This window comes from Cynara cardunculus (assembly GCF_001531365.2).
Source record: "Cynara cardunculus var. scolymus isolate 2C chromosome LG 6, CcrdV1, whole genome shotgun sequence".
Taxonomy (NCBI): Eukaryota; Viridiplantae; Streptophyta; class Magnoliopsida; order Asterales; family Asteraceae; genus Cynara; species Cynara cardunculus.
This window is the reverse complement of record NC_037533.1, coordinates 274,195-296,654: the sequence shown is the minus strand read 5'-3', so window position 1 is coordinate 296,654 and position 22,460 is coordinate 274,195. Positions and strand designations below refer to the sequence as shown.

At 32.2% G+C, this 22,460-nt stretch overlaps 4 protein-coding genes across 6 annotated transcripts; 2 read left to right on the top strand and 2 right to left on the bottom strand.

The window, feature by feature from the left end:
- The first annotated feature begins 2,443 nt into the window (after window positions 1–2,443).
- On the top strand, window positions 2,444–5,513 carry LOC112514022 (14-3-3 protein 2-like). Its single transcript, XM_025120307.1, has 4 exons — window positions 2,444–3,028; window positions 4,514–4,636; window positions 4,713–4,829; window positions 5,309–5,513. The coding sequence occupies exons 1-4, from the start codon at window positions 2,546–2,548 to the stop codon at window positions 5,378–5,380; spliced, it is 795 nt and encodes a 264-aa protein (XP_024976075.1). The 5' UTR covers window positions 2,444–2,545; the 3' UTR covers window positions 5,381–5,513.
- Window positions 5,514–6,962: 1,449 nt separating this feature from the next.
- Window positions 6,963–9,081, bottom strand: LOC112514879 (VQ motif-containing protein 9). Of its 2 annotated transcripts, XR_003069441.1 has the most exons (3): window positions 8,125–9,081; window positions 7,363–7,422; window positions 6,963–7,282 (listed from the first exon to the last, which is right to left on the bottom strand). XR_003069441.1 is itself a non-coding variant. In XM_025121509.1 (1 exon), exon 1 carries the CDS (start codon window positions 9,038–9,040, stop codon window positions 8,138–8,140), a length of 903 nt encoding a protein of 300 aa, XP_024977277.1. In that variant the 5' UTR covers window positions 9,041–9,081; the 3' UTR covers window positions 7,824–8,137. The 2 variants fall into 2 exon arrangements, 1 of the variants encoding a protein (XP_024977277.1); XM_025121509.1 differs by lacking the exons at window positions 6,963–7,282; window positions 7,363–7,422 and having other exon boundaries at window positions 7,824–9,081.
- Window positions 9,082–13,396: 4,315 nt separating this feature from the next.
- On the top strand, window positions 13,397–19,073 carry LOC112514565 (cytochrome c oxidase subunit 6b-1-like). The gene is made up of 5 exons (XM_025121098.1): window positions 13,397–13,536; window positions 16,701–17,027; window positions 17,540–17,622; window positions 17,749–17,830; window positions 18,814–19,073. The coding sequence occupies exons 1-5, from the start codon at window positions 13,501–13,503 to the stop codon at window positions 18,865–18,867; spliced, it is 582 nt and encodes a 193-aa protein (XP_024976866.1). The 5' UTR covers window positions 13,397–13,500; the 3' UTR covers window positions 18,868–19,073.
- A 525-nt stretch (window positions 19,074–19,598) lies between these two features.
- On the bottom strand, window positions 19,599–21,563 carry LOC112514002 (histone H3.3). Of its 2 annotated transcripts, none has more exons than XM_025120276.1 (5): window positions 21,448–21,563; window positions 20,888–20,959; window positions 20,160–20,236; window positions 19,986–20,076; window positions 19,599–19,904 (listed from the first exon to the last, which is right to left on the bottom strand). In XM_025120276.1, the coding sequence occupies exons 2-5, from the start codon at window positions 20,957–20,959 to the stop codon at window positions 19,734–19,736; spliced, it is 411 nt and encodes a 136-aa protein (XP_024976044.1). In that variant the 5' UTR covers window positions 21,448–21,563; the 3' UTR covers window positions 19,599–19,733. The 2 variants fall into 2 exon arrangements, with proteins under 2 accessions (XP_024976044.1, XP_024976045.1); XM_025120277.1 differs by lacking the exon at window positions 21,448–21,563 and adding an exon at window positions 21,341–21,446.
- Between the last annotated feature and the right edge of the window lie 897 nt (window positions 21,564–22,460).

Genomic DNA, 22,460 nt, shown 5'->3' with positions numbered 1-22,460 from the left:
AAAAACAAAATTTGAAGATTCAAAAACATCTAAATTCCCAACCCACAAAACATGAAAGTTAGTAATACTTTTTTTTACTATTTATTTGTAATTAATAGTAATAAATAATAACTCTAATATTAATAAGAATTAAAATTGGTAAAAAGTGAAAACAAAAACTTATAAGCTGATTGTTTATGTTTGCTAGACAATGTCTATAATAATTATTGTGTATCTTTATGATGTAATAAGTATAAAATTTTAGAGCATCAACAACAAAATCTTTAAAATAAAATAAAGTGAGGATTTGGGGGTTTTCTACATTTATACTTCAAAAAGAGAGAGAAAATAGAGGAAACTTTTTCTATATTTGTAGGAGACAGAAAAATTCTATTTTAATTGCTTTTTTAGTTATTTTAGAGGAGAAGAAGGGGGAAAGAGAGAAAAAAAAAAGAAACAATAGTTTATAGAAAACTATTAAATGTATTTAATATGAATAATAAAATAGAGAAATATTAATGCAATTTTTTTTTCTTTCTTTTTAATAAATTAAAATATCTGCAAAAACCATTGGAATCAATTGTAACAAACTCTCTATTTTAAATAACTGAACAATAATTACATAACTAAAATATTTTAATTCACATATACATATAATAATAGCAAATTTAATTTTATTGGTGAAAAAAACATATTAAAAAAAACATTTTTTTTATCTTAAACATTTAATTTTAGAGAATTTTTCAAGTTCAGGATTTTTTTTATCAAGGCATATTTAACAGATTTTTTAAATAAAGAAAATGAAGATTTTTTTTTTTTGCTTCAAATGATTCCTAAAAAGCATCTTCAACAAAATTTTCAAAATAAAATAGAAAAAATATGAGAAAGTGTGTAAGAGCAACAAATTCCCTAAAATTTCTTTAAAATGAGATTCAAAAGTTGAAATCTATAAAAAAAAAAATTACAGTCATCTCCGATAGATTTCTCGTTTTGAAGATTTCAACATTGATCATAATATTAAAATCACCTTATTTGTTTTTAAATAATTATTTTCAAAGTTTCCTATTGATAGAAATATAAAAATAATATTTCTTTCACATGGTAATCATTTTTGGTGAAAAACTCTCTCTTTCATATTTTCTCAATTTTGGAGATACTTTTAGGTAATGTTTTAAAGTTCAACTTTTAGTTCAAAATCTCTATTTTCCTCATTTTCTTCGTTTTAGAGAATCTGTTGGAGATGCTCAAAAAATTTCCAAATTTAAAGAACATCCCAAAGACAATTACAATGATAGAGGAATATTATATAATATATTTCCAACAATAAAAACTTTAAAAATAACTATTTAGAGAGAGTAATATTTTTATTAGATGAAATGAATATTTTAATAATATAATCAATATTGTAATATTCAAAATGAAAAATATGTTGGAGTTAAAATGTAATTTTACTCCAAAAAATATTAGAGTTCTGTTTTCTATTTTAAATAAATTTTTAAAAAATCTATTACAAATTCTCTAAAATAGGAAAAATAAAATAAAAAAAAGGTAGAAAAACTCTAAAATAAAAATTGGTGTAGTTGATTGCAACTCTTTTTTGAGTTTTTAGCTTTTGATTTTTTTTTTTAAATCATAAAAATATGTGGAAGATGTTATAACTCCCACACTTTCTCTATTTTAGATAAAAAAAAGTTAAAATTGAAATTTGTTTGAACAAATAAATAGTTTAAAATATCTATTATATTCATTTTAGATAATCTATTAAAAAATTTCTTACTCTAACCACTTGTGAAAAATTAATAGGGATCATTGTTTCATGTTTGACATAATTTTTATGTGAAACAGACAAGAATATAATAAAATAAAGTGGAATAAACATGTTACACCCTCACCCTATGGAACAAGGTAGAACAATCTTATATTTCTTACTAACATACCATCAAAATAAAACTTAATTATCTTTTAAAATATTTAAATATGTCCCAAGCCGTTACATTTTTCTGTTTTTTAAATTTTATTATTTCTAAACTTTCACTTTATTTTCCTCAAAGTATTATTTGTATATTTATAAAAATTTATGTAATTAATTAAATATTATTAATAAAAAAACAATATATAAAATAAAAATTCAAAATTAGTATACTTCATATTTTTTAATCGTGTTTGAAAATTTTCTGATGATATATTTTGTTATAAAAATATTTATTTTATTATACTTTAATAAATCACATAAACTATAGAAAACATATAAACACATTACTAAAAATAAATTGATTATTTTATCAGTTCTGTCATGTCCAATTATAAATTTTATAAAAAGATTATATATATATATATATATATATATATTAAAATTCAATTTTTAATCAATATTAATTAAATATTATAATAATAGTTTTTTTTTTACAAGGGGAGGTGGAAAACAGCCTATTTTTAGCATATAAAATCTCCTTCTGTTTCTCTCCGCCTCTCTCACTCCACACTTCTCTCCTCAACTTTCTCTCTCTAAAAACTCAATTCAAAACCTAACAGATCCCTCTGCCTTCTTCCGATCATTCTCGAAATCATGGCATCGCCGGCGCGTGACGAAAACGTCTACATGGCCAAGCTCTCCGAGCAGGCCGAGCGTTACGAAGAGATGGTTGAATTCATGGAGAAAGTTTCCGGCGCTCTCTCTGACTCCGAGGAACTCACCGTCGAGGAGCGAAACCTCCTCTCCGTCGCTTACAAGAATGTCATCGGTGCTCGCCGTGCTTCCTGGCGTATCATCTCTTCGATTGAACAGAAGGAGGAGTCACGCGGTAATGAGGATCATGTGTCTGTGATTAAGAATTACAGATCGAAGATCGAGAAGGAGCTTTCTGACATTTGCGATGGGATCTTGAAGATGCTTGATAAGAAACTCGTTCCGTCTGCGTCATCCGGTGATTCGAAAGTGTTTTATCTCAAGATGAAGGGAGACTATCATCGTTACCTTGCTGAGTTTAAGACCGGCGGTGAACGTAAAGAGGCCGCCGAGAGCACCCTCAATGCTTATAAGGCAGCTCAGGTTAGGGTTTCTTCTTTAAAATTATGCGATATATTGTGCTTTTTTGCTGTGTCATTGACCATTATGGAATATTTAGATTTTCATATAAAAATTGCGTCTTGAAAATCAGGTTAGTTGATTCTAGATTTGGAGTTTAATGACTACGAAAGTCGCTGCTTTAAGTTATGTGATTGTTTCGTTTTTATGTAATCGTGTGTCTAGATTTGCTAGTATAACTTGGAATTTCGAACATTTTTAGCCTATGCAATTGCTTTTCAATTTGCATCTAAACAAGTATTTTGATCTGCCCTCGTTGACTCTGTAGATCTGCATATGTTAATTAGGAATTCCTAGTAACATTTATTTAGGTTTCGTAATTGATCCGGTATTAGATTTACTTATGTGAACCACAGTTGTATGAAATTGTGCATATACATTCAGTCATTCGGTTCCTGAATTGGAGTTGCTTATATATGTATATTCAATCCTAGCAACTTAATACTCTCAATTTTTGTAGACTGATATAAATGTTTATAACTTAGCACATCTTTTTCTTCAAACAATCTAGTTGATTGAATCATGTTTGAGTTGAAATGTAGCACTTGTAATTCTTGGAAGTCCATATGTGCTCTAATTTGATATTTAAAGGAGTAATAATAAACTAGAAAGCATGTTGCTAGTGAATGTAACTGATGAATCGCAGCTTTCTAGTTGAGCAATTACTTTGTTGAGTCTCACTTTGTTGTTTCTATCATTGTCTGTGGAGTTGATGATACAACAGCTCCTTGATAGATTCGGTTAAATATATCTAATCTTTTTCTTGCTATCATCTGTTGACTGTAGCAACTTGTGCATATACATTATTGCATATAATATAACCATGGTGTCATCAATTCTCTCTTTAATACATTGTTTGTTCCACAACAAAGTCTCGGCTTCCAAAACTGTATCATGAATACTTCTGTTTCCATGTTCGGTAAAATGAATGATTGATGGATCCCCTTATTGAGAAGATGTCATTTTCTTTTAAAAGATGATGTCGTTTTCTTATAAAGATGTCTCCCTTTTCTGTACCTGGTTCTTACGACTGAAGGGTCAAATTTATTAATTCAGCTGCAGATTGTCCTGCATAATGTGGGAGTAATTTACAGTTAGGTGACATCCATTACTACCAAATAAAGAAGAGCAGTTTTCTTCTTCTTTATGAATTTAAAAATTGTAAGTAATAAATGGTCGGCCCTACTTGAAGCGCTGAAAGTGAAAGTAGGTTGAAGATGTACGATGATGTACTTTCATGTAGCTATACTGAACTACCCTTTAATTTCTTCATATAACATTTTACCATTTGTGACTCAACTTCCATATCTCCATGCCTGCAGTACATGGTAGATGAACTTGACGTACCTGGGCTCTAATTTCTTATGAAGCCATAATACAGCGTATAACAACTCGTGGCTGTGATTTGAAGCATCTGTAATTTAAACCTTTTTTATTTTTATTTTGTAGGATATCGCGAACACTGAACTTCCCCCAACACACCCAATCCGTCTTGGACTGGCACTTAACTTCTCAGTGTTTTATTATGAGATTTTAAACTCCCCAGATCGCGCATGCAATCTTGCCAAACAGGTATAATAAGCTTTAAAAGTGAGATAATTTAGCATTTCGAAATAAAGATGGATAACGTATGTGTGTGTTTTTGCAGGCTTTTGATGAAGCAATTGCTGAGTTGGATACATTGGGCGAAGACTCGTACAAGGATAGCACTTTGATCATGCAACTTCTTCGTGACAACCTTACTTTGTGGACATCCGATATGCAGGTATGATAAACTTCTTTTTATTTGATGATCTCCCATTGCTTTTCAGTTTAGCTTGTGTAAGTTGTATCGTGAAAAATAAACAAATTATGATCAAACCTTCCCTATCCCTATTTATGCCGTGTTAAACTCAAAACACTATTTAAACTCAAAACCAAGTGTAGAGTAGTAAAATGGGTGGTGAGTTGATAAAGTAGATGATAATGTAAAATGACATGTAGAAAAATTAGTCCATTCTAGCATAATTGAAATTTAATTTAAAAGAAAATAGCCCTTGGAAGTTTATTGAAACACCATCTTAGTAGATTTCTCTAATAGATAATCATAATGTTTTTGGAGAATTTTCACTCTCATTTCTCTATCTTTGGAGAATCTACTGGAACAAAAAAACTTGTCTAGAATCCCTAAAATCTCAATTTTTCTTGATTTTGTTTGTTGGGATTTATTTGAATAAATGAAGTTATGAAATGCATTTGCAACAGGATGAGGGAGGTGATGAAATCAAGGAAGCAGGAGGAGCTGCCACCAAGCAAAGTGAGGAACAAAAGGAATGAGAGAGATTATTTTTATTAGCTTTTGAAATTGGTGTTGTTTTCTTTGGTCTAGTTTTTACTTACTCATTACTATTCAAGTGTGGTTTTTTTGCCCAATTAATTTGCTCTCTTTAAGTTACTTTCATTTCATGCTCATTTGCTTTGCTTTATTATGTTCTTTCTTAGTTTTATTAAACAAAATAAGCTCTGAAAACACTTTTATTCCACCATATCCACATTTTTTAAGAGCTTAACTCCATTACATTTTATGATTTTCAGAATACATTATTATTAAAGATGTATGATATGTCAGTCCAAATTTATCTCAAGTTTCTATCTCTAAATTACACCATCTTCCACACCCAAAAATTCGATTCAATACATTTTTTTAAACCCTTCTTGAAAATAAGAAAAAATTGATTTAGAGTGAAATTCTTTCTTCAAATTTGAAAAACTTGCCAAAACTAGTCGCTATGAATGAATAGAATCTTTAAAATCAGATATTTAAAAAAAAAAAAAATTATTAAATATACAGAATGGTTCCAAATTAAAAAAGCTAAATGTAGTTTTTTATAAAGATTTTGAATTTTGAACTTTCATTTTAAGAAATTTTCAAGTATTTATTGGAGTTTTAAAATTTTTAAATGTTGATGTTTTTTTGGGCATTCATTCCATTCCCTATGCATTTGAAAATGCAAACAACCAAGATCAATGCTAATCTTTTACATTTTCAAAATACGCTTTAACTTATGTAACATTATTTTTCTTTTCTTTTTTCTACACATTTTATAAACTTTTATTCACGATCATAAATCAATCCATCATTTCATAATCGAAAGCTATAATAAAAAAGAGTCGATGAATTCAAAATGGTATAAACTGATTTTTTTTCTTTTTCCAAACTGATGTGACAATATAACAGTTTTTGTCTCACCATTGGAGATGTCGTTCAAATTTACAACACTCCTCACCTTCCGTAAATCTTGAACCCTCGATCATGGGATACACCAATAACCCAAATACCATTAGACCATTCACCCTTTCGTATCCATGGCTCAACCAAGGTATTAATGAACCGGTTGAATTGCAGTCAGATCATGAAGGCGGGGACCAAACCAGCCATGGGCTACAATTTAATGCTAGATTTGCTTGCAACTGCCATAGATTCTAACCAAATGTGTTTCATGTGCAAAAATACACACCCCAATAATATAACAACATACGGATTCAAGCTCCTTATCGAAAATGACGTGGATGCCCCTAACAACGATTACAACTCACCCAATCTTGACGTTCTGTTTCAAGCTAAACGCAGCTAAAACATACATGATGTTGAAAGATGTTGTGGGCAGCCTTAATTTTGTAAAAAGATTCTTAAAGTAACAAACTTGAAGAGAAAAGAACAACTAATTGTGTAGAAAAAAAAACCAAACATGTTTGTCATTGTAGCTTTATGGACAACCTTTATTGGCTACAGACGATGAAACCAAAACAAACAAATTCAATATATCCCAGTATCAGATTTTAAAGTAGGATCTAGAAAGTAGAATGTACACCAATCTTACCACGTCAAGTACCATTCACCAAAATCAACACACATTAATTATGATGGCGATTTTTGATCTTATACATGACTATAAAATAAGTTACAATAAAATCTGCTGATTGTGCAAATCTAATGTTTGAGGTCAATAAATACCGAAGATTGGAACCTATCAGCGATCTTAGGAATTTTGATCTTTTGTCGTTGGAACGGCTACAATTCCATCCCTACCCGCATAATTTAGTGTTTACGCTTAAAAATCTTGTAGATCGAGACTTATCAATGACCCATGAATTTTTTTTGTCTTCCTTCAATCATGCTAACCCCATGAAATGAAACCCATGGGTATTCATGGGAATTTTTTTTTGTCTTCCTTCAATCTGTAATCAAAAACCAATATTCTGAATTAGAAGTTTCCTACCAATCCTATAGCCATTTGAGTGAAAGTAAGCATGCTTACCCGAGCTCCGGTAGCTATCAGAAGGTTCGTGCTTAACTCCACAAGTCGTTACCTACGAATCTATCATCCATGGTCACGAAATCTTGACGGTTTGAAGAAAAGTTTTTACCTTCCTACATGCGCGAATCTAACGTTTGTGATCAAGATTTTCTATCTGCCTAACTAAAGTATTGCAGAAATAAATCTTGAAAGCCGAAACTTATCAATCATAGTGAAAAGTTTGGATCTTTCTTCCTATATGAGAATCAAGAATTCGTGATCAAGATTCCAACCCTCGTTACAGAATCCAATGTCTCAACTGCTTTCCTAACGAAAAGAGTAAGGATCTTTCTTGCATCAACAATGGCAATTTCCCATTTTCTTCAAGACGAAAAACAGGGGAAGATCATACATACATCACATAACATAAACATGTTAAAATTCAAGAACATGGATCCATAATTGTAAACAAGATGCATTCATTTCACCAGAAAAATTGGAGACATTTACCATTCAATTCCCAGAAATCAATCTTGGTGAAAAGAAAACAAAATGAAAATCTAGGGTTTCTTTTTTTACATGTCTTCTCAAATCTCAAAGATTAATTCATGTACATTGGATTTTTCTCGACAGATTTCTCAACTATTCTTGCATACTGATCTTTCCCCACAGATTGAAACATGAAGAACATATACATATACATATATGTATATGTATATGTAATTTCTCTGTAATGTATATCTATTTAGATCAGTAACCAAAAACCCTAATTTTGAAACTTACGAATTTGCTTGATTCAGAGGGATTTCCATCTAGGGCTTGGCGCCGGAGGAGTCGGAGATAACGGCGTTAGTTGTTGGAATCCGAATTGGTTCGTCGGAGAGAATGGAAATCCAGGAGATAGCATAGGATACTGTGATTTTGGAGAATGTAGACAGCCGAACGGAAGAGGAGACGACGGCGCCGGAATATCTGTCGCCGCCGCTGTAGGCGAGCGCGGTTGTACGGTGGTGTTTAGTGGTGGAGGCGGAGGTGGAGGAGGAGTGAAGCTGTTCCACCGCGGAGAAGGTCCAGAAATGGAGGTTCCGTTGGTCTGAAAGCAACGCATGTAGGCGGAGATCGGTGATTCCGCCGTGGCATGTACCGCTGGTAACGGCGGAAGAGGCGAAAGAGGCTGGTGATGTTGCTGTTGTGGACGTTGATTGTTGAAGAAGTTGCCGGAAACATGACCTTGACGGAAGCTAGGGTTCTGAGGGAGTACACCTCCGGCGACGGCGTTGGGAGGCGGACGGTTTCCGACGTGTTCCAACGGTGGAGGACGAATGCGTTGTAGACGAGAGCTTTGTGGTTTGACGGGTTGAACCGGATTAGTGACCCGTTCGTGAGCCGGTGAACCGGTGAGTTTCTGAACAACATCTCGGAAATCGCTCTTGCTGACATTATAGACGGGCGGTTGATGCTGTTGTTGCTGGTGGTGGTGGTGGTGAAGATTGGACGGCTGAGATTCATCCAAAATCACCGGCGGCTGATGATCAAATTCAAAGGGTTTTCTAATCGGAGGTTTAGAAATCTTATGAGACAATTTATGAAGATGTTTCAGGTATTGATCTTTGCCACTGATGATCCCAGTACTAGAATCAAGATTAGGGTTTATAGCAGAAGATTCTTCCCCAGATGAATGACAGCTTTTATCCATCATAGACACAGTGAAAACTTTCTCTCTCTAGATCTACACACAGCTCTCTCTCTCTCTCTCTCTCTCTCTCTCTATCTCTGTGTATATATATATGTGTGTGTGCTTATATATATATATATATATATATATATATATATATCTCTCTCGATGTTTCTGTATAAATTTGGGATATTTGTTGCAGATTTTTGAAGGGGTTGGAGAGATGATTGATTACTTTGTGGGGACGAAAACTTTAATAAAACAGAGTATAATCTAATCTAATCTAATCTGAGCTCAAAAACAGAGACAATCGAACAATATTATATCAATTCAGACATCTTTTAACGTTGTAGATATGTTCGGATGAACAGAGAGAGAGAGAGAGAGAGAGAGAGAGATATTATATATAGAGAGAGAGGGAGAGAGAGAGAGAGAGAGAATATGAGAGCTTAGAAGGATAGAGAGAGCAAGGGACATCACATGGACCATGGACACTTTTGACACCAATGCTTGTTTTCCAAATGGGACATGTTTATATATGCAATAATTTTGAGATCATTTTACAACAATCGGTTTCGGTAGCTGTAAATATATGTATATACCATGGATTATTGATTGAATCTTGAGAGATAAATGGAATTTGTATTTGTGATGAAAGACAAGATAAGTAACATGTATTTATAACTGGATTATCAAGGGTAAAAAGGTAATTTTATCAGAGAAACTTATATTATAGTCATGAAAATACATGGATATAACGGATTTGGTTGAATTGATGTCATAATAGGATTGGTTAGATTTTGAAAAAACAAAGAAATTTGTGAGGAGGATATGTACAAAGAAGAAGGGAGCAACAAACGTTACATATGCCTAAAACACTGATTTTTTGTCTATCAAAACGACAAAATTTGGTACATTGTATTGGAAGGGGTATAATTGTAATTTGGCAAGTTACGTTACATGATATGATAGGCATGGAAACATGTAGATCCGTTGGGTTTAGTTGAATTCAGGTCATAAAAGTATCGACTACATTCAAAGATTTTGAAACGATTGTAAAAAATACATATTTTTTAATGAGATTTGAAGGTTTCGTGTCGGTTAAAGTTATTTTTAGAAATATTATGAGAGATAATTACATCGAAGACCATATTTTATGTTGGGGTTAAAAACTTTATTTAATTGAAAATGTTCTTTAAAAAACTTAAATATAATTATAAGTAACCGTCATAAAGAATTAATCTACAACAACTACGGGTATTGTTTTTTATTTTAAAAGTTTTAATTTTTTTAAATTTTTTATTATTGATTTGCAAAAAAAAATACTTCTTATTCGTTACTTTAACAAGGTATTATAACTTTATAAAATATACTTCTTAGCCTTGTACTTTTTCTTTTTTTGGAAATTAATTAAAATAGCCATTTTTATTATTGGTTTCACACTTTTTAGTTATTTTTTTACAAGGTTTACCAAAACAGCTATGAGTCTATAATTTTAATTTTTTTGTGAACTTGGGTGAATTTTTTTTACGGACCTAGGTGAGAAATGTAATTTGTAATTTTTTTTGTCTTTTAGCTGAATCTCGCAATTATGCACGTGGGTTTTGCGGACTTATAACTATATAGTAAATTTAGAGAGAAAATGATTAGGAGGTGAAACCAACCCTAAAAATGGTAATTTTTAATAAATATTCCTATTTTTCAAAATTAATTAATACATTATAAAGTTGTAATAGTTTTATATAATTTTTTAATAAAAAATTACACTAACTTTAAAATAAGATTATTTTAAATTGTTAACATTAATTATATTAATATTTTATAAATTTATTTTCTCGACAAACTTTTAAACTTTAATAGATGAAAACAATTAATATTTTTCTCTAAAAGTTTTTAAATATGGAGATTTTTATACTTTTCTTTAATTTTAGAAAAAATCTATTAAAATATAAATCTTTAAAGTCTTTAATTTTAATTTTAACTTTTTTAAAAAATCTACTGAAATTGCTCTTAGAATTTGTCCATGATTAAGTATTTATTTGTTTAAAATAATTATATAAATTATGATTAATTAATAATAATAATAATAATCAAGGGTAGGTAAATTGATAAGGGAAGGGAAGGGAAGGGAAGGGAAGGGGGGTGGAGTTGGATTTGGAGGGTAAAAATGGAAAGAAATTGGTCAAAAATAGCAGTTAAAGTAGTATCTGAAAAAGGCCAAATGAAGAGTCATGATTTGTTTGCCTTTTTAACTCCTCGGGTCGGGAGTCTATATTTTTTATTTTTTATTGCTTTTTCTTTATTCATGTCTTTTGTTGCTTCCCATGAACATGATGCAACCGCTTGGCCCAAGGCTGGGTTATCTTATACTCATTTCTAAAATATTCTATATAATAACCTTTTCTTTTCCATGACTTTCCAATGTTTTATTTTTATTATAATGTTTATGAAATAAATATGAATGTATGATATCCGATCTGATGATTACTTAACTCTAAACTATAATATGTTTGTACACGCTCGTCAAATATTGAGTCTATAAACAAAAAATCTAAAACCAAACACAAAATCTTGATCACTTACATATATAGTTCCAGATGGATAAAAATTGCCCGAAATATATATATATATATGCCATAAACAAGCTTTCAAAATACCAATTGATTTTGTATTCATATAGACAATAATAATAATTATTATTCTTAACATTTTCAATCTAATTCAAATAAATCCACCTTATTATTTAATAGTGACGATATCACTCCAACTTACATTTATTGAAATACATTTCATGTGATTCTCAAGAAATTCTTCAACGGATGCCTTGTTTTTTGGCATGTTTTATAAGTTCGCCTCTAAACTTTAATAATTGTTTTTTATATTTTGTTTTTAACATTCAAACGTACTCCTAAAAGTCACAAATACTTGAAATACAAAACAAGCTCATTAGAACAAAAAACCCGGTTTGTAATCATCAATACACAAAGGAAGTGAAATATAAATGCGGATGCCACCAAATTTATAGTTTTTGATGATAAATGTGATTAGTAGAATCATCCTATAAAAATAAAATATTAAGTCAAAACATTTTATAAAATGATAATATAGTATGATTTCATCTACCAAACCGTTTTCATCATATCATACTAGTCTTATCATCATTATGGGATGATAAAATCGTTGTTTATAGATGTAGGGGATGGCCATAATTGGTCTTATAAAACAGGGGCATGCTGGTCGTTTTACACAAAAATATCATATATGTTCTTCATAAGTACATTTTTTGAAATTCAACACTGAAATACACTTCAAATTATACTTTTAAATGTATAAAATCTTGGAAATTTTTAAATAACTTCAAATTTTTGAAAAATAAAATAAAATATTGTATTTATAGGTTACAAAAACTCAAAAAGAATTTGAAAATCGGTCTCATACGTTGCCGGTCTTGGATTGGATCATGAAATTCCATAGAACTTGTAACCGCTCGTGAACCATCACACTATAACAAATCCTTATAATCAGACCCATCCTCTCTCGCGGCCAAGCCGAGCTCAAATTTTCTATCTTCATATAGGACGGTGTATAAAGTTGAACCCTGGACCTCCTAACTGAACCCATCAAAAAGAAAAATATAAATAGATAAAGTTTAAAATGCTCCTACCCAAGTCCTTCCTTTAGGGGTGTTCATCAAAACCGTCAAACCGTACAAATCATCCACACCGTACCGTAAAGCGTGGTTTAGAACTTTAGCGGTACGGTTTGAGGTTTCTACTTTACCAAACACCACTATATGGTGCGATTTACCATTTTGACTAAACCACGGTTCAAACTGCATTGCCCCACATATTTTATACATTTTTTATTTTATGTATAACAACATATATATAATTTATTATTTATATAACATTTTTGAAATTTGTATTTTGAATTTTGAGTTTGATCCAATACGACAATTGACAATATTAATAAATCTGTTGAACACGTCACAACTCACACGTTCAATTTAGTTTGAAGTTTATTATTTTATTTCTTAGATTATTTTTATTTATGCAATATGTATCTGGGAATTGAATTTAATTAAACTTTATTTTTGGACTACAATCACTTTATTATTATTAATTTTATAATATGTATTTTTTAAACTTATAATTTTTGAATTGTAGACATAAAGTGCGATAGATACAAACTGTATAAAGCGCACCGCATTTTGTGACAAGGTTTGAAACCAGACTGGGGCAGAGCAATCCGTGTATATTGGGTTGGGGCAGAGCAATCCGTGTATATTGGGCTAAAAGATGGCCCAATCACTTTCAAAAGTCAAAATAAATCAATTTAAGATTTAAAAGAAAAATAAAATTTATCATTCCGTTTTCTCTGCCCATTTTGACTCTTGGACACACTGCATATCGACTAGCGTCTGCTTATCTGAAACCTAACCCTTCTTCTCCGTTCCGATCGAATCTTCTACTCCGAATCCATCCATGGCGGAATCCGATAAGACCAACTCTTTATCTGAGGTATACTCAATTCGATTCTCCTGTTTTTCTAGATCTTAAGTACTCCGTCTATTTCATTTTATCATTTCTTGATCTGATTTGTGCTTCATCTTATTATGTTCTGTATTTTGGTTTGAAGTTATGATGTTGTCTGACTTGAATCTTAATCGGTGGAAGTTTTCTTCTTTGTTGATTTTGCTTCGATATGCTTAATGTTATTTAGCATAAATCTAATTAAGCACAGGTGCAAAACTTTTCAACGTAATCCAACTTCAGACTTCGCTTTTTTTCTTTGAAAAATCTGTCAACTGTAGATACTGCTCCTTTTTCGTTTTCGGTATGGAATAGCATCAATTGGTTGTATACCTCTTTCTTAGAAATATGCTTGATCGATTTGGTAATTCGTTCATTCACAATCAGGGTTCTGTTTTCTGAACCTTTTGTCATGAAATCTGATTCTGATTTGCTGTAAGATGATCCCATGTCTTTAAGCTTACTACTCCTGAAAGCATATGCGTTGTTGCTTTCTTGGGAGTGGACAATGATTGGGGAATGGTGTATTGATTACTGGTATAAGTTTGTTAAGCTGTTGTCGGATTTGGGTTAAGAGTGGAACAATTATATAAGTTTAATTTATTTATGAGCTGATAAAAGGGTGCTGATAACTGGTATCCGTATACAGCATTAGGTAAGCAAAGTGGAAAGTGGTAATCACATCTCTTGCATGTCTTTATTCACAATCAGGGATTGACTCTGCATAACTGAATCAGTGGTTTTGGAGTTTGATTCTCTAACGATGGTTCATGGCTGGTTATGTAATAAAAATATGCATTTTAGTACAGGCTCTGTCAGCCATTCCACATCCTACTTCATGTTCTAATTTTATTCTAAATCTCTCATATTTTGGCGGATTGCTCAATGAATTGAATAGTAAAATTGCTTAAGTTAGAATGAATTGGTATGCATAGGTCTTTCTAGTTTTACCCTGGATTATTTTACAAATTCATCTGTCTAGAGTTTCTGCCGTGTGTATTGCAAGGGTTTTGATCATATATCCTCAGCCTTATGGTGGTCAGAATCAATAAACATGTTTTCTTTTCTTTCTCATCTCTCTTTTTCTCTTTTTATTTCTTCTCATGACTCTGGCAAGTATTGCCCGTTGCTACTTTGGTAGCGGTGTTCTGACTTATCTGCATGCTCTGTGTTTTACCAATCTCTGATGTTCTTTTTTTAATTTTGTTCCCTCTTTCACAGAAAAAAGTTTTAAATACCTTAATTAGCAAAAGCAAAACTAGCTTATTAAATAAAAAGATAAGAAAATTTAAGTTTAAGGCAAACTTGTAATTATAATAATATAATAGGCGCTAATACATATGTCTGTTAACAAGTAAAGATTTAATAACGATTATAGCAGGACTCGAACAATCCTTGTGGTGATGTTTTAATGCTTAGACCACATGTTCGTATTACTTGATTATTTTTAAATTGTCAACAAACCGACAACTGGTGTCTTTAAAGAGACTTGAAGTCGCAACATATGGGCTGTAGAGATCCATTGATTCCATTGGTGAAAGGACATTTGGTCATATTATTTGATTTACGAAAAATAGGTCTAATCCATATTTATGTTTGCAATTGTTTTAGCAATTATATAAATAGTTGTTTCAAAAAAAAAATTAAAGCAAATTTGCTATTCATGGAATCATGGTACATGATTACATAAAATAAGATCATGATGCATAAAATGGAAGCTATGTGCCAAAATCTTCTTATGTGTATCCTGCCTCTTTATCTTACATAGTGTCAAGATTTATCATTGTTTTTGATACCTTCTCTTAGGCTGCATACATGCAAGTAGATTTAAGCTGTTATACCCTGCCCCACCTGCTGAGTTAGTTGCCCCTAGTATCAGACGCTCTTGATATCCGAAAAATAATTATGCCTGCCTAGCTATCTAAAAGAGAGAGGATGGCAGGTCCTTTTTGTTTTGCATCGTTACTTTAACATTAATGTTAATTCCAATACATACGAAAGTTCATTAACTTTCCTTTTGCTCTTTCGAATCTCGTTCCATGGCTCTCAAACTTGTAGATTTAGTGAAACACAAAGAGTCTATGTAGAACTTTGTGGAAAATTGTTTTAATCATTTTGTGATTAGTACCTGCCTAATCCTTGAGTTGATTTTGAATCACCTCTTTCCTCTGGTTGTTTTGCTGGATCAGAGCCTAATGCTATTAATGTGGTAGAATTCTTTTATTTAGATCTCTTCCGATCAAGTGACTGGTAACTTTATTGTGGAAACAAAGCATCATGAAAATCAATTAAATCCTGGTAACGTGACTCACTGATGATCTTGGCCATCCATAGGTATTCCAGTCAACCTTCTTTAGTCCTCATTTGACCCGATATGTTTATTTAGTAGCAGGCATATAGATTAAGCAAATTGACTGATGAAATTGCAGCATGAGGGACAATAAGGAAAGGAAAGGAGTAAACCTGGTGGGTGTTTTCGTCGTCATTCCTTGAATATAAGTGTTCCACCTGAACTCAGTCTTAGCATAATGAAATATATAATTCAAATCTTTATGGTAGCATAGTGTTTTTTTAAAGTAAAAATCTACAAGCACTAGACAGAGTAGAGAGAGAAACGTGGGGAGAAATTCAGAATTCAAAATGTTCTGATAATGGAGTATAAAACCTAGCAAGTTTTTTTTGGGTCCTTTTACTTTCTTTTTCTTGCTCTGTGGCACTACTTTCGTGTAACACTAGTTTAAGCTTGCTAATTTTTTCATCATACCAATGCTGTGATGATGGAATACATACTGTTGGACCCACGATTGGTTACATTTAGGGTTAATTAGTAAAATAAGCATTACGTGTAGGTTAATTAGTAAAATAATAGTATTTGCATAATCAAAGTAAGCAACCATAGCATTTGCATAATTCAGCAACTATAAATAGGGATTATGAAAAATTATGTATTATGCTTGATTTGATATTTGATGAGTGTCAAGGGAGAGACGGCTGCCTATTAAATTTTGTTTCCACTTGTGTTCTATTTTTGATAAAAATTGTGTTGGGCTCTATCACATACGTATTTGGCCTTTTCTTTGAGCTTGTGTATGTGGTACTAACTGCACGTGGCAGTCGTATTTTGTGCTTATTTTCAACACCAATTTTTGCAGGATTATCTTCTTAAGGATATAGAAGAGAAGCTAAACGTAGGTACGGAACCTGGGGACAAAAGTGCTGAAAAGGATGCTGTCACTGCAGATCCTGTTGAGTCTCCTGCCGCTACAGATTCTGTCGAGTCCTCCGACAATTCTGCAGTCAGTGAAAGTGTCACTGCATCTGCAGATAGCAGCCAAGGTTCTGATGCTGCTGCTGAAGAAAATGTCGTGGAAACCGACAGTTCTGATAAGGATGTCCCTGTGCCGCCTCCAGCTGCTACCGAAGAAAGCAGTGAAAATGCCGAAGAAGGAAACATCGATGAAGAAAAACCAGAGATAAAGGTTAGTTTTATTGGACCAGTGTGTGTGATTGCTAGTTTTTGCTTTGCATCATCTTTTATTCTAATACTAGTTTCTCTAGAGTCTAGAACATTGAATTATTGAACCAATCAAAACCAAACGAAACCCTTATATCCCATTTGGAGGTGGGGTCTGAGGAGGGTAAGATGTATGCAGACTTGACTGTTACCGTAAAGAGTAGAACGACTGTTTCCATCAAGACATCCATTGAATTATTGAACATTTATTACTCATATTCGTCATCATATATTATCGGTTTTCTATGTTTTCTATTTAGTTATGCCCCCATCTCAAAAGTAGAGTTCACTTCTGAAATTTACAAGTCAGATGGTTAGGTTTATAACTTGAATATTGACGAGAATGGTTCTGATTTTAGAGAAAGATTTTTATATTGATTTCACAAAATTCAATTATTGTTTTACCATCATTGTTAATATTTAGTATTTACTAATGTATGTATACATACCTAATCCAATGGGTCGTTTCAATAACAGCTGGAGACAGCCCCTGGAGATTATCGTTTTCCAACTACAAATCAAAGCAGGCACTGCTTTACCAGATACGTTGAGTACCATCGGTGAGTCTTCTAACCTGCTAAGCCATTTTCTTCGTTCCATTACCAATCACAACACACTTGAAAACTTTTATTTTTGTTTGGGACTTCTTAAAGTTTATTTATGTTGATTCATGATTGTTATATCAGGTGTGTGGCTGCAAAGGGAGAAGATGCTTCTGAATGTGATAAGTTTGCAAAATACTATCGGTCACTTTGCCCAGGCGAATGGGTATGTACACACTTTCTTGGCCTATAAAAACATGTGTAGATGGTAAAACTATGCATGTCTCTCTGCCCTCCTGCCTTTTGTGAGCAAAAATAGCCACAAGACCAGAAAGAAATGAAAAACTAACATTAAAAAACAACAAAAAGCATATGGGGACAAAAGTCATTTTGGTTACTAAACCTTGTAACAATTTGGCAACTGATGTTTAGAAACCGATAGCTGGCTAAAAGAAGATTACCTTTGGAAACTCGTTCCAGCCACGACATTCTTTTTCTTAGTTTTTTACTGTGAACCCTAGAAATTGAAATATGACAATTATGGCAACTAAGATCGGCACTGGTCCACTCTTGTTTCACCTAAAATGTCGGAAACCACATTGAATTGTTTGATTATAGTTGGCATATTTACCAAGACATTCTCAAACTTGATTCATATAAATGGTGAAAAAGTTGCATAGTTATGGGCTCAAAAAATGTTTGCTTTATTTTGTGAAAACTATAAAAGATTGAAGACCCTCTACTACTTGTTTTCTTGATTCTTTTCTGCTTTTGCGCCCATACCATATGAAATATTAGGATAGCATTTGCTGAATTACCCAAGTCAGACCTAACTTTATAATCTTTGGTTAGCAGCCATATATTAGTCGCTAAAAACTTGAAGCTTGGTGAAGCACTGCCACACAAACGTGTTTATGTATGTATATATATATATCTGTATCTACATAAATGTACACAGGGTTTTTGTTATAATTATATATTAAGTAGTATATATTTATATGCAAGTAGGTTACAATACAATCTTTAGATAGTAGTGAATAGTGATGAACGGTTATAAATGGAAGTTACCTATTCGTTGGCAAATAAAGATTCCGATGAGATTACTAGTTTTTATTTTATTTATTTTTTATTGAGAGGTATTTTTGATAGAATTATAGGAGGTGGTGGTGGTGGTGGTTGTTGATAGCTGATATGGTTGGTATGGTGCAGGTGGACAGATGGAATGAACAAAGAGAGAATGGTACATTCCCAGGCCCTCTGTAGAATGAATGAAGAATTCCAGAAGCAAATTCTTGAGATTACAGTGAGAAACTTAATAAACCATGTTTTAAAACCGAATCGGTTCGAGTTATGTGACCATTTGACTCCCATCTTTTTTGTAATATTCCATCAAGAGGATCTGATCTGAGTTTCATGATTGAACATGATATCCTTACAAATTATAATAATCCCTTTGTTTTCATGGACCAGTTACTTCCCTTTTATCAACTTTATGTTTAATGTTTTCTTAACTTAGTTTAAGATGCTGTTGGAGATTTATATACAAAATTTTGCCCAAGAATCTGTAGAAGTGTAGGGTAACTCATAACCTTTTAAAAATAGTGGTTATTTACGAATACAAACACAACGTATTTAAAAAAAATACCGTTTACATAACGTACTTTGATAAAAAGTTGTCAATTCTACTTGCACTACCTATGTAAGAGATCAAAGTAAATGTCAAATTAGTGTAACGCATACGAAAACACGAGGCAATGTTTGATATGGTTGAAGTAGACATTACAAGTTATCCGGTTAGTACCAAAGTAGCACAATACTGAAGTTGTTTGATACAGAAATTTAAGGGGTTTTGTTTTACAAAGTATATAATATTCATAAATGGCTGAAACTCGCACTCTTCACCACCTTTGGTGTCTTCTCAAGGAATGTTGGGTTATTGAATACCGCTGCTAAGTCAATAATAACCCAATGGCCAAATAAAAGGCACACCAAAATATGCAAGAAACATAAGCATAGCTTCCTTGGATGATTCAAGAAACAAACACATATGGCAGTTTACAGTATACACACAACATAGAAACTAGAACTCTTATTTAACCATCCATCCATCTACCAAACGCATCAATCAATTAAGCCCTCTCCCCCCTAATGCGCCTAGCCAGCTGAATATCTTTCGGCATAATCGTCACACGCTTGGCATGAATCGCACACAGATTCGTGTCTTCAAACAACCCCACTAGATATGCTTCAGCTGCCTCCTGCAATGCCAACACCGCATGGCTCTGGAACCGCAGATCAGTCTGCAGAAAACCAATTTTCATGAATAAACTTAACCCCCATCACAAATTCGGTCGTAATGATGCTGAAAAGTCGAAAATGACCTTGAAGTCCTGAGCTATCTCGCGAACAAGCCTCTGGAAAGGTAGCTTCCTAATCAACAGTTCTGTACTCTTCTGATACTTGCGGATTTCACTGATTACAATCCGAAATCGCAAATAAGAAACATGAAAACAAATGAAAATGGCGGAAATTAAAGAAAATAACGAGTTACAAACCGAAGGGCGACAGTTCCAGGTCTGTATCTGTGAGGCTTCTTCACACCTCCTGTGGTTGGAGCAGACTTACGAGCAGCCTGTCGTGAAATATACAATCTTTATCCACACCCATCTCAAGAGTCAAGCTCAAAGCGCAATAAAACACTTGTAGAAACTAAAATCATGCGTTTAATTCATGAAGCAAACAATGTGTACCTCATTAACAAATCATAAAATCCCAACTTGCCATCATATCTACAAATTAAATTGTTATTTCACAATTCTAAGATCATCACCCTGGATCTTTCTTGCCTTTTTTTATGTTTTGATTCCTCCATGGATTTATGGGTAGATCTCATTGATCAAAAACTTATTTCTCATAGTTAATAGAAGTAAATTTTGCTAAAAGCACCATCACTTGAAGGCAAACTTACTGTGCTTCATATGGTTACAATTCAATAACACAACTTCATTCATTTCACAGTAAATGTTCAAGATTTACTCAATTGGAGTCGCAGTAAACAAAATTTGTTCAAGATTTGCTCAATTTGATTCACAGTAAAAAATTTCTACAAGATTTACTCAATTTAATTCACAGTAAACATAACTCTTGTTCAAGGTTTACTCAATTTGATTTACAGTAAACAAAATCTGTTCAAGATTTACTCAAACTTGATTCACAGATCATCAACTGTAGCATGCATGAAAAAAACCCATGGTGATAATATGATAAATAAAAGAGATGATACCTTGGTGGCAAGTTGCTTCCTAGGGGCCTTCCCTCCAGTGGATTTGCGAGCAGTCTGCTTGGTACGAGCCATCTACAAATTCAGCACCAAAACCAACAATTAGCATCAATCATACCCAAGGATTTGATAAATTGCAACTTAATTTCATCAAGAACTAAATAAACACAGATCAAATGCTATATATAGAACATATCAAATTTACACAAACCGAAAATCACCAAATCAGAGGAAACTCTTGTCTTTGAAGCTTATGGAGGAAAAAACGTTAAAGAAAGTAAAACCCCTCTTCTCGACGGGAAGATTATCTCGTAAAAGCACATCAAAATCTGAATTTGAAACAAACCCTAATTGCAAAATCAACGAGTTTAATAAAAAAAAGCATGACACCGTATAAGATAAAATGGATATTATTAAATTCTGAACAAAAAGAAATTAGAAAACAGTCCCCTCTACCAACAAATTATCTTCGTAAACAACGAGCGAACCCTAAATTGAAAACCCACGAAGATGAAAAAACAAAAGGAGGCAACGGATGCATAAACGAAGTTGAAATATCATACTCTTCAACGATGGATGTTGGTGGTGGGTCTGGAGGAACGATTGATTAGGAGAGTGAAAAGGAATTGGGTATTTATCGTGAACACGACTTTTCTTGTGCCGATGGGATCCGTTTTGGATGATTTCATGTGCAGTGGATCCTATTGGTTCAAATTAATTTGCATCTTTAGAATCAGGTCAAATAAATGGATTAAAAATGTATAAAATAGATTTTGTTTTGATGCGTATGAGAAAGAAAATACAAATTAATATTAACAACAATTTTTTAGATTAAATTATTAAGTGTTGTTGATAATTTTTATTTTTGTTTTTATGGTTTATAATTTATTGTTATTTTCGTCTTTTGATTAATTCCGATCTTTTAAGTATAAGAGACAAAAGCAATACATAATTACAATAATAAATGGGAAATTGTAAGAGCCAAAATAGCAATTAGTTACAAATCATGAGGAGGAGAAAAACCATAAATTTTAAATCATAAGGATGAAATTACAAGTTTTAACAAACCATGAGGATGGAAGACATAATTTACTCAATTTTTAGAATTAAAGTTATAACAAATAAATTAAAAGTTAAATTATTGAAACAAAGCTGTTAAATGACTAAATTATCCCAAAAATATTGTTTAAATAACTTTATTATAATAAATAAAATTATAATATGTAATATATATATATATATATATATATATATATATATATACTAGTTGTGTACCCGCACAATGCGGCGGGAGCCATGAATTTTAACGATTTTGAAGTTCTACTGGTTTTATAAGATAAAATTTAACGATGATATATGTTACATTTGGTCTTTACATATTAATACAATTTGAATAAATAAGTGTTATGGTTCCAATTACAGACTATCGATGAAAAAAATTGTATGATAGTTTAAAATCCAATATATTTAAAATCCAACATATTTAAACGACTCCACAAATGTGTTCGATTTACACCAAGAGCAAAGAACCAAGAAACTTGAGTTTTAAGATAAACACTCAAAACTAATAAAGAAA